Raw genomic sequence first — 12,048 nt, 5'->3', positions numbered from 1 at the left:
ATGTGAAAAAGCACCTCCTGACAGATGGCACTGTGGTCTGAAACCTGTTCTCAGCCTGCTTCACCCAGACCAAGGCTCAGGGAGGGAGAAGTGGGGTCTGCCCATCTCCAGCTCCTCATTGGGGACTTCTTGTACCCCGTCTGCTCAGCCAGCAGGGAAACATCACATCCCCTCCGCCGTGCTCGCAGTGCTGCTCGTGCTCCTGAAAGCCCCTTCAGAAGCTCCATGCGGAGCAGCTGGCTTTATACACCCCGGGCAGAAAAGGCTTCAATGCCTCCCCCAAATCCTTTCCCCAGAGGTGTTCGGGGCCGCAGGTCCCTCTGCCAAGGCGCAGCCCCTCGGAGCTGTCACAGCACCGTGCCATGCAGGCACGCTGCCCCACGGTCAGCAGCCGTCCCCCAGCTCCCTCCCTCCGCTTCCAGCTCTGTTTGTTTGTTACTTTCATCCCTCCGCAGGGCTGCCCGTGTTTCTCCCGCTTCACTCTCCTCCTCCATTCCTGTCCTGCTCTTCACTTATTGGTCGCAGCGGCCGTGTTCGGGGGGAGCCCTGCAATTTTCTATATAACCAAGTGCTCCGTTTGGAGAGATCTCAGCAAGTCACGAGAGGGAAGAAACTTCCCCCCGAGCACCAGCCCACAACGCAAAAGCAAACTGCAGGATCTACAGCGCTGCCATCCTCCTGGGACCTGCAGGACATGGCAAGGGGCCGTGAGAGGGAGAGAAACTGATCCTGAGAGCACCCAAAGTTCGTGGCCTCGAGGAAGGTAACCTAACGCTGATGAAAAGCTTTGCTGTTCCGTGCACTGATTTGCAAACAAAACGATTTCCCACATCTGGGTGAGTTTTCACACGTTTCTTAGTGGGACCCGAGCAAGGTCTAACAGGTGGTGCACGGGCTGGAGAAGACATCCAGCCGGCACACCTCTGGGGGAAAATCGGCCAGTTTAGGGACCAGGGTGGGTTCAGGTCAGGGAAGCAGCTGGGGATGCAGTGCTTATATCTGCTTCTCTCCCCTCTTCCCACCCTTTGCATTTTTGCTGCAAGAGATGTTTATTTGCAGAAAAGAAGAGCCTCAGCTGGGCAGGTGGGATGGGGATGTTGGGCACAGAGTCACCCCCCTGGAGGATCAGAAACGTGAGGATTTGGGGTCAAGTGATGCTGACTTTGGTTTCACATCTGCTGGGCACCCAACAAGTCTCTTGTCTGTGCCTCAGTTTCCCCCACAAATGAGAAAGTGTTGTGCCTGCAAGCACTCTGAGATGAGGGAGGGGAGAGGCTACACAGAAGACAAGAAGTCTGTGGGCTGTTGAGCAGGAGAAAACAATGCTCCCCTTTTACTAAATTGTTGGATTTTAAGGCAAGAAGGTGGAGAAGCCCTTTTTTTTTGGCACTGTGGAAGGGATGGGCAGGATCCAGCGAGCCGTGTCCTGTGATGCTTACTCACATGAGCTCTCCTGCCAAACACCCGGGGGCTGAACAGCACCAGGCTCTGCGGTCCTTCACCGGGGGAGCAGAGAGGTGCAGCCTGCTGCTGCAGAGGGCACAGGACACCAGAGCTTTCCAAGGATGCTCTGGTACCTACGCAGGTGCTTAAGTAAATATCAGGAAGGTGGTGCCGGAGAAGCTTCTCCAGCCACAAGGTCCCAGACTGGGCATTTGGGACTTAATGGATGTGCTGAGACCAGCAGAGGTACTGGGACCTTCCCAGCCACCACCACGGACCGAGGTTCTCCCCACAGCATTTTACAGCGGTCAGCCTGAGTGATAAGCTGGCACCCCAACGTCCCTTCCTCAGGACAGCAGCTCTGCCCATGCAGGATGGCAGGAGGGGCTGAGGGTTCCCCAGCTTTTGGATTATTTTGTGCTTAGGAGCAGCAGGACACACCTGCAGGCATCCCTTGGGGTTGGGACACCCACATAAACTGGGCGCTTACAGGACAGGTAGGGGTCCTGTAAGATATTCCCAACCGTCACATGGAGACACTTCTCTAAATGGTCTTGAAGGCATTGAAAACTGCTTTTCTTTTCCTCAGCCAGAGGCAGGCAGATAACTTTGTAGAGGCTGTTCTGGCTCTCACCAATGTGGCTTATCTGCCAGATAAGTTTGCAAAGCTGCTTTAGCCTGCAGAGATAAAAGGTACGGTGAACACACAAGATTGCTACGCACCAGGCATGAGTATTTTAGCACAGGGAAGCATGCTGATGGTGAGCTGAAAAGAAAAGTGATGGGATCTTTAACTTTCCTGTGGTGAAATCGTATCTGAGGTGCCATCACAACACAGGGGTTCAAACTAGAAAGAAAACATCTTTAAAATGTGGTTGCTTTAACAGAACTGGAAGCTAAACTATCTAGTTCGTGAGGTTTGAACTGTGACTGAAGGGATTTGGTTATTTTATTGCCTACATTTGACGTGTAACTGAGAATAAATTGCAAGTTTCCTCCTAACACTGCCTGTTTACAGTGTCACGCACTAAGGACCTGGCCGAAGGACGTAAGAGGGTCAGAGAGAACCGAGCCTGATTTAGATTTTCTGGCAGGAGCAGTGGGGTGAAACCGAGACAAGGGTAGGTCAGGTTAGGCTGGTTCCTTGGGAAAGAGGCCAATTTCACATTGATCATGCTTGGAGACTTCCAAACAAGCAGAAAGGCGCACGTGTGTTCCTACAGAGCCTGGTGGAGCCGGGCTGAGACTTCAGTCCCGTCTCTAATCCCATGGGGGCACTCTGACCCCTGCCTGAGTGGCTCCCCTGGGGCTGGGGGGAAGCCCTACAAGGTTGCCATTTTCAATCCAGGCATAGCAATTTTTCCTCCCTTTGAAGCCGCAGAGTTTTGTAGCTTGAGCAACGTGTTCTTCACGCACTCCTACCGGCAGAGCCAAGATCTGCCCAGGTGGCACAGCCTGGCAGGGTGCTGGCATCTTCCCCTCCCTCTCTGGGCTCATTTCCCACCAGTGGCCATATCTGGATCATCCCAAAGCCCCTTCCCAAATCCACGTCGTGTCGGGACAGTACTACAGCATCCTCAGCTGTCTCATCAGCCACTTGTGGCCACAGAGCTGCCGCTGGGCCAGTCCTGCCTGAGAGCATTGTCTGAGATTTGCAAAGCAGAGCCTGCTCGGGTGATATTTATTAGCAGTGCTCCAGCCTTGGTCAGCTTGAGAGACCTTTTACTGTGCTCAGCTGCCAATGCCGCAAACAACACAGAGATTTATATCCTCCGGTATGGAGCTGAACAGCATGGTGGATTTGGAAAGGAAGCAGTTCAATTAACAGCGATAAGGATGGGGAAGGAGGGGCCACTCTACTAGCACATAAATCTGAATAAGATGTCAGGTATCAATACAGCATTTCTGGAAAAACCCTCGTGGCATTTTCCCAGCACGTTTCCCAGCAAGACCGCGCTGAGGGTTGTCTCTTTGCACTGAACGATGCCACATGGGCTCTGCTGGCGTTAGCGCTGCTCCGGTTTTCCCATGGCACGAACTGGAAGAACAGCTCCCCTGGTTCTGTGGACCCAGAGATGGGGTTTTCAGAATTACCCCGATGTGTTGGTGGGGCAGGTGCCCCAAAACTACTCCTTGTGCTCCACTGACTGCAGGTGACCAGCGCACAGGCCACCACTGCCTGCCTTGTAGCCAGAAGAAACCCTCTCCAGCACCTTCTCGAGCACTACCAGGCCCCCTTCTCCTCTAACCCATTTCTCCCCTTGTCTCTTCCTCCACCCACAGATCCAGACCCAAGCAAAGACACCCCATGAGCATCCCAAGGGCTCCCACGGTCGGCTTTGCCGCTCAGTCCTCCATGGTGAGCATCCCACCTCCCACCACTCTCGCCATTCTCCTGACCTGCCTCTTCTCCGGGGCACGTGGCCAGACCCCGGGGGCTTTCCAGGAGAGCACGGTCCCCTTCGAGGTGCTCAGCCAGGAGCAGGCGTACAGCCTGCTCCAGCCAAGCCTGCTGCAGGACGCCAAGCTGCCGAACCGCTCCGAGAGCCTCCCCAGGAGCAGCGGCTCCGAGCCGCCCCTGCTGCCCGTGTGCGTGAAGCCCGCGGATATCAGGCACATCTTCAAGTACATCAACACCATCGTGTCCTGCACCATCTTCATAGTGGGCATCATCGGCAACTCCACGCTCCTCAGGATCATTTACAAGAACAAGTGCATGAGGAATGGGCCGAACGTCCTCATCGCTAGCCTGGCGCTCGGAGACCTCCTCTACATCCTCATTGCTCTGCCCATCAATGTGTACAAGGTAGGCTTCGCGCAGCAGGAACGGCATCTGCTCCCACCTGCCTCGGTGCCCTGGGGAATATCTTATCTTCCGCTCTTTATTTCAGGCTCCAGTTTGGGCAGGAAAGGGGGAGGGAGATCCTGCTCTCCAAAGGAAAAGGAAAACATGAGCTGACACAGTATGTTCCTGGGAAAGCAGAGGTGTTCCCACCTACTGCTGTGTTTTCCACACACACACCCATCCAGATCTTTTAAATCTCATTTAAAATGGCAAGAAAAGAACCACTTGCAGTCTCCTGACATTACAACCCAAAGTTTATTTCAGCCGAGCAAAACCCACTGTTCTCATGCACTAGGCACACCACTCCCAGCACAGTTCACAAATCAGCCTCAGGCAAACATCTGCTTTATTCCAGCTAAACAGAAAGACTCATCCAGGAACAAGGAACAGGGCTGTCTTACAAAACAGGGGACTTCTTTCAGACATTGCTCCCCACACTAGAGGGAAGAGATGTGACGAAGAAGTGGAGGAACCCGAGCTCTGCCCGCTGCAGTGGGGCAGAGAGGGGTGGGCAGAGGCGGGTTGCAGGGCTCGGAACCTGGCTAGGAGCAGAAGTTGTGTGCTGTGAGACGTGCTGGGGCTTGTGCGGCTCCTCCTCGCCCACCACGAGAGATGGGTTTTGGTGGGCTGGGTCTTGAAGGAATGCCATGGGGTGAAGGACTTGGAGCTCAGCTTGATTTATACAACCAGCTTTATACAACAGATATGTTGGATATAGAGCTGTTATATAGCTGATTTATTCAACATGACTGGCAGGACAGGCGTCTGGCAGCCCTCCCGTCTGGGATCTGTTTGCCATATTTCTTAAGTCTGTGCTGTAGGAATGTCCTATACTTCATAAAAAGGTGTGGGGCCAGATGGAGGCTGCAAGAATGACCCCCCCTGAGGAAAGTGTCACAGGCTGAATACCCAGCCCTGCATCCAATTCAGGCAAGAACTGGGGGGCATGGTTCTTTGTGCTCATGGCTTATACCAAAGGCCTCATCTATGGGACAGCTCATGTTAACGCGAGCTCTTGGCTTGGAGACACAGCTAGCCATCTCTTGGAGCTCCCGTTCTCATGTCTCCGATGCATATTGTCCCCAGTGATGCCCTCTGCTTGCCCCAGCTGGGTTTCAGGCCACGAGTAGGTAGTAGCTTCAAAGGGAAAACCAGATCAAATCAACTGCCAGAGGTGAGAAAAGCTGGGAGCAGGAGTAAAGAAGGCTGTTGGCATTGGTGGTAGGTCGGGGTTCAGGTGAGGGAAGGAACCCTCTTCGTATTCATGTGTAAGCAAACATTGCTTCTTGCCTTGCCTGGATTTGTTCAGGGTGTTCTGACATACAGGGGATGCCCAACTGCTTGATTAAATCAATCGTTGCTTTTCTTTGGTCTCGAGCAATCAAACATCATTTGTTTCAAATAATGCTGCACGAAAGTTTGGAGGAGGTTTTGCACAAAGGTGTGGCAGAAGGGCACAGTATGGTGAGGACGTGAGCCTACATGGCTCTGAAAGAAGCTGTCCTTGCTGGACTTCGGCTGCTCGGAGCATGACACCCTCCAAAAGCAACCCAAAGCCCATTGTGGCTTTTAGGATTCCAGTCCACCCAGAAACACCCAGGGTGTGGGTTCAGGACCTGTTGCCTGGACCATCCCTCCACGTAGGTGTCAACCACAAGCCCCTGGGGAAACGAGTGGTTCCCAGCACAACACAAAGCACCGGGAGCGCACACCGCGCAGCCCCAGCGGAGGTAACCTCAGAGTGCTTTCAGCTGCTCCTTGTGGGCTTCTTGCACCCTGTGGGTAACCACCTGCCATTACGGGAAGCCGGACGTGCTTTCCCTGTTAACCCTGTGGTTCTTCTCCAGCTCTTGGCCAAGGACTGGCCCTTCGGCGTGCAGGTGTGCAAGCTGGTCCCCTTCATCCAGAAGGCTTCGGTGGGCATCACGGTGCTCAGCCTTTGTGCTCTCAGCATCGACAGGTGAGAAACAACTTCCACGGATGCGTTGCCCATCCTGGCCCATATTTAACCACAGCATAGCCCCCTCTGTTGTCACCGATGGGACGACTGCAGGGTGGCTTGGTTCTGGACCAAATTCAGAGAAGGGAATAGGGTGTTGTCACATGGGGCTGAAATCCATCAGGAACTGACTCTTCTCTGTGGGGATGAAGTGTAAATCCTGCTGGAAAAGCTTGAGAGGAGGAGCACATCATGTGGGAATAGCTGCCAGGGTGCTGGGGAAGGGTGGCACCCCTCCCACCAGGAGGTGGCCACATATTGGCCAAGGAGAGCTGCTATCACACTTGAGCCCGTTTCTGATCCTCCCCATTCCACGGAAGGAGAAAGCTCGGAGTGGTGGAGGAAGGGCCAAGGGAAAGGGGACAACTCTAACACACACCTTCCAGACCCCTTCCTGTTGGTGGCTCTTCTCACTCCTCTCTGCTCCTGTTGTGTTCCCACACGTTGAGCAGGTACCGAGCAGTGGCCTCCTGGAGTCGGATCCAGGGGATAGGAATCCCCATGTGGAAGGCAGTGGAGGTGACGCTGATCTGGGCAGTGGCCATCGTGCTGGCAGTCCCCGAAGCCATAGCCTTTGACATGGTAGAGCTCAACTACTGGGACCGAGACCTGTGGGTGTGCATGCTCGCCTCCGAACAGAAATCGAGCTTCATGATGGTACGTACGCTGACCCATCCCAGCTGCAGCGCGAGGGAGAGGGAGGCACAGGCAACCGGGGCACCCTCCCTCCTCGATGAGAGGTTAGATGCTTCTGCAGAGGGCTTCCAGTTGTCAGGGTGAATCTGGGGAGAGCAGCATTAGACAAAGCACAGAAGACTCAGCAAGTCCTGAAGGGGTAGAGTTGCTTTGAACGTGGGGCCAGAAAGAAGGCAGAAGGTCCTTAAGCTGTGCTGTGTCCTCATTGCCCACATCAGAAGGTCATGACCCATCTCAGGAAACTTGAGCAAGATGCTAGGCTGTCACAACAGGCCAAGGAGCATCTAAACAACCAGGCTGTACAAGTAGCCATTAGCACAGGGCCAGCTAAGGGTGAGCGAGGGGATGAAGACACTTACAATTCATCAGAACTTACCCTCCCAACCCTATACCTGCCAAAATGTGCTCCTTGCAACTGGTTCTTGTACAAAAGCACTAGACCAGCAGCCAGATGTAAAAAAGCCTTCACTTCTTTGGGTTAAACATGCACCAGCCTCAGGGCAAGATTACCCCACGTATACTTAGCCCGGGGCAGTTAAAGTTTCACATATCTGAAGTGTCAGAGTGGTCTGAAGGGGGGCAGCATCAGTGTCAGGGACCGATGCCCCATTACCCCCTTCTCCCAGTTTTTGTTCCTCTCTGCTTTGCATGCAGTTCTATCGTGACGTGAAGGACTGGTGGCTTTTTGGCTTCTATTTCTGCCTGCCCTTGGTATGCACTGGCATCTTCTACACCCTCATGTCGTGCGAAATGTTGAGCAAGAGAAATGGCATGAGAATCGCTCTGAATGACCACATGAAACGGGTAAGAAAGCCAGGAGGGCAGAAACCCCAGTATTTCCCAAAACGAGAGGTAGTGCTGTAGAAGGGGAGAACAAACCCAGCTTCCTGTAGAGGACACGTATGAGCTAACGTAGCCTCACAGTGGTCAATGACTTCTTGACCCATCGATGCAGATGCATGGATTCAACCAGGGAGAGGGGCCCTCAGCTCCAGTCCCCCACCTCAGTGTCAACACAAGCCACCAGCATTGTGGCCATGGACCAGCTTGCTTTTCAATTTCTATGGCCATTTATTTCTGGCCTTGCTGTAGTTTCCCATTCCCTCCCATGCTTTGCTGACGAGCTGGTTGTCACAATAACCTAGCGTGAAGAGTGGATGGATGAGGGTCCATGTTCCAGGGATTAGCAAAGTGACCAGGAAAGATGGTAGGATGGGGTGAAGGAGACCCTATCCTGATCTATCTCGTGCTACTGGTACCTTGCTGCTTTCTGCAGCCTGGATCTCATGAGTCGTCCTCCTGAAGTAGGAGCTGGGAGTGTGCTTTGGACTCAAAGCAGTGCCCAGCCCTGCTCGGGTTGTAGAAGTAACTTGAGGGGCCTTTGCTCAGCACAGGGAGATGGCGCTTTGCCCCGGCCACTCTCTCCAGTGCTCAGCCAGAGCATCCCTTCTCCCCTGCCCACCTTCTCCTCGCAGCGCCGGGAGGTGGCCAAGACCGTGTTCTGCCTCGTGGTGATCTTCGCGCTCTGCTGGCTGCCGCTCCACCTCAGCCGCATCCTCAAGAAGACCATCTACGACCAGACGGACCCCAACAGATGTGAACTGCTCAGGTAGGGGCCCCAGCCGATGTTTCGCTGGGCTCGTTGCAGGCTGGTGGAGCTGCATTCCAAAAACTTTCAGGCTGCTTTTCTAGATGGCATTGCTCTCCAGAAAGGAACAGAGAAAGGAGGTGGGGGGCCTTTAGAAAAGAGGAAATTCAATTTTGAAATATCTCTGTAAAGCTTATGGGTTAAAGAGGTCTCCCAGGCAGAGAAACGTTCTCTGCAGGGCCAAGAGGACTGTAGTACACATGAGGGCAGTGCACACTTTCCGCTAGGTGGTAGATGCCCATCTTCCCCGCTCCTCCCTACCCATCACCCCTGAATCCAGCTCAGGCCAGACACTGCTGCTGTGTTTGAATGTGAGAGCGTCAAGGCCACCACGGGAAATCAGATCTCCTGCTCTTAGGTTCCTCAGGAAATGCTTCTCGCAGGAAAAAGTGTTGTGCCACTGCCGAACCCCAGGAGGAGCTGTTTTGTGCTCTTCTGCCTGGTGTCTGTCACTGGTCCCCCATGGAAGCAGGTTCCCAGGCCAGGCAGCTTGGAAACCCTCCTTCAGGGGTCCCCTCAGCGAGCTCCCAGCCCCTTCTCTCCCCTCTTGTCTCAGTTTCCTCCTCGTGATGGATTACTTTGGGATCAACATGGCCTCCCTCAACTCCTGCATCAACCCTGTGGCCCTCTACTTCGTCAGCAGGAAATTCAAGAACTGCTTCCAGGTAGGGCTGGCTCCTGGAGCCCCTGGCTGTGCTGACTGCCCATTTCGGCTGCAGTTTCACGCACGGTGCGTGCCCAGACACCGGTCCCAAGGCCACCAGCTCCCACAGACCAGGCACTCCCATCACCGTGGGCTTCTGGGCGTCCTAGATGAAGGGAAAGGCAGACACCAGGCACATGCTGGGGCTGCCAGCAGCTCACAGGATTCCCTTATGTCCTCATTGTATTTTTCCTCCCAAATTTTCACCCTGCTGGGTGCCTCTCTTCCCAGCTCCAAGCACACTAGAGCTTCCTGCCCTGCTCTGGTGGGGCTTTTGCCAGTGCAAGACCAGAGAAGTCCCTGCTATTCTGGATCAGAAGCATCCCCACATACCTTTAAACCAGGACTGGGGCTGCTATAAACTTTGAGCCCAAATTGCTCGGAGAAAAATCTCAGGAGGAGGGGAGGCTGGAGAAAGGAAGCGGATGGGATGGGAATCACCTCCCAGTGGCTGTGGCAAGGGGCTGAGCCCAGGCAAGCATCAGCCCTATTTGCTGATGAGAAAGCACAGCTACAAAAGGTGTCCAGCGTTTTGCTATCTCCATTTCCAATCCGCACCAGCCCTATCTCGACACACCTGACCTGCAGGAGAGCCGCGCTCACCGTGCCTGTGACTCCCAGCCCGGCACTGTGTGGGTTGACCCACCAACATCACTGGGAACTTTCCCACATTTCCTCCTCTTTTATCCCATAACCCACCCCCCTGCTTGTCTCCCCACAGTCCTGCCTGTGCTGCTGGTGCCAGAGACCGGCTCTGAGCATCACGCCGACAGACGAGAAGGGCTCTGTGGGCAAGTGGAAAGCCAACGGGCAGGAGCTTGGGTTGGACCGGAGCAGCTCCCGCTTGAGCAACAAGTACAGCTCTTCCTAAAGCCCCCCGCGGGGCAGAGCGGAGAAGGCACTGTGCAAAGACAGCAGGACACCTCCGTTTCTTTTGCACGGCCATTTCCTGGCTGGGCTTGAATTGTTTTTGCCTCCGCATCGTAACCCACCTGGCAGGAGCTGCAGCATTTCACTGACCCCTGGGACTAGCTCTGAACACTGCCTCTGAGCTCTGCTTGTCCTTCCTCCCATCCAAGTCGCCTCTGCAGGAGGAGGAAGAATGGGATCCAACTCCTTGTAGGATTTTTCAGTTCCCTGCAGAACAGCCAAGTGACTTACAGCCATTCGTCTTGGGTAGCAACATGGGGTGGGGAGATGGGTGTGAAAAGGGAAGGAAAGTTGAGATGTTGTCACCCTGAGATGGATGTGGGATGGGGAGGAGAAGGCAAGGCACCTGAGTGACAGATCTCCAGCTGAAAAAGCCAAAAAGACATCCTTTATGATCTCCCCCTGCTGCTGGAACAGTTTGTCCCAAGGCAGAGAGCCAGGATAAGACCCAGGCACATGTAGGTTTCGTAGACCATCAGTGGCCTGAAATCTCCCCGCCTGCAGCCGTGGCACGGAGGGATGGGCAGCAACCCAGCTTTGTGATGTGACCAACCTGACCCGGGGAGCCCTAAAGGACACCTCCTCTTTCCCTTTTCCTGGGAAATCTGCTCCGGGCTCTCCACCCAGGGATAGCATTCCCCCCGCCTGCGTACGGCACAAGGAGGTGACCGCATGCACGCGACAGCACTGCTTAGGAGGGCAGGTGTCCTAGGCAGAAACCAGCAGCAGCATCCAGCCAAACCAAACCATCTGCCCCAGCTTCCCCCTCCCCAGTTCCTCGACCCCACCACGTCCTGGCCACAGCACCGTGACACCACAGCTCAGATCCTCACCCTCAGGGTGAAGCTAAGGTGGAAAAGGCAGTGGGGAAGGGGCAATCTCAGCTGAAAGAGCTGCTGGAGCCAACCGAAATACGGCAAAGAGCCTCACAAATTTACTGCTTAAAATGATTAATCCCCGGGTGCTTTTTCCAGCATGACTTCCTAAAAGTCATGCTTGTACCTCTTGCCAAAACTTCAAGAAAACCTACATGAGGAAGCTTTAGTTGCTAAGTTTTTGATGATTTTCCTGTTGTTTTTTTCTTCTTTTACCTCTTTCTCCTTTCCTCTTTTCCCTTTTCACCTTTTCATCGAAAAAAGGGAGAAAGGAAAAAGGGAAAAGAGAAAAGACCTGCAGATAAAGCAGAACATTTTCGAGGTGATGGTGCTTGGTTTTTGTGTTTTTTGGTTTTTTTTAGCTTTGCTTACACTGAAATGCAAATTTTTACAAACAAATATTTTTGAAAGATGAAGGGGTTTCAACGGAACCCAAAACTGAGGGTTATCTAGACCAGCATGTTTTCCATAATCTTACCTACCCACTAGAGTAGATTGGTCTGTATCCATTTCACAGCACTGCTGCTGTGCTTTGTGCCAGAGCTGGACAAATGGAAGTCAGTGCAGAAATTGTTTAGTCTGAAATGTTTTAACACAGGTATCATAGCAGAAGGATTTTTTAAATGACTGTGCTTATTAAAAAAATACCTAAATTCTGCACGTTTCTGTATTTGTCCACATTTACAGGCAAAGGGATTCTGTGGCCTCAAAAGAGCATCTCACACCACTCCAAGGATGTAGCAATGGGTAAGCCAGCAGCACATCAAGCCTAATGCAATGCCTCATTCCAATTCTGCTCTACCCTAAATTGTGGCGAATTCAGCTCTGGCCAGCCCAGCTTCTCAGTGGTCTCCTGCCAGGACAGGGCTGGCCCTGACCCGCCAGGGCCTGTCCTGCTGGGTTGCAAGC

General features: G+C 53.6%; 1 protein-coding gene across 1 annotated transcript; it reads left to right on the top strand.

Annotated features, from left to right (window-relative positions):
• Positions 1 to 250: 250 nt before the first annotated feature.
• On the top strand, positions 251 to 11,799 carry LOC310880790 (endothelin receptor type B-like). Its single transcript, XM_083797127.1, has 8 exons — positions 251 to 763; positions 3,727 to 4,249; positions 6,136 to 6,248; positions 6,740 to 6,944; positions 7,638 to 7,787; positions 8,459 to 8,592; positions 9,188 to 9,296; positions 10,056 to 11,799. The coding sequence occupies exons 1-8, from the start codon at positions 363 to 365 to the stop codon at positions 10,203 to 10,205; spliced, it is 1,785 nt and encodes a 594-aa protein (XP_083653253.1). The 5' UTR covers positions 251 to 362; the 3' UTR covers positions 10,206 to 11,799.
• The last annotated feature ends 249 nt before the right edge of the window (positions 11,800 to 12,048 follow it).

The sequence above is a fragment of the Anser anser genome, assembly GCF_964211835.1.
Source record: "Anser anser genome assembly, chromosome: 13".
NCBI classification, from domain to species: domain Eukaryota; kingdom Metazoa; phylum Chordata; class Aves; order Anseriformes; family Anatidae; genus Anser; species Anser anser.
Note: the sequence above shows the minus strand (reverse complement) of the source record. Positions and strands in the feature narration are given on the sequence as shown.

Coding starts and splice junctions, on each gene's coding strand:
- LOC310880790 (XM_083797127.1), top strand. CDS start 363: ATGCAGGCACGCTGCCCCACGGTCAGCAGCCGTCCCCCAGCTCCCTCC. Junction 6,249..6,739: donor TGTGCTCTCAGCATCGACAG/GTGAGAAACAAC, acceptor CACGTTGAGCAG/GTACCGAGCAGTGGCCTCCT. Junction 8,593..9,187: donor AACAGATGTGAACTGCTCAG/GTAGGGGCCCCA, acceptor CTCTTGTCTCAG/TTTCCTCCTCGTGATGGATT.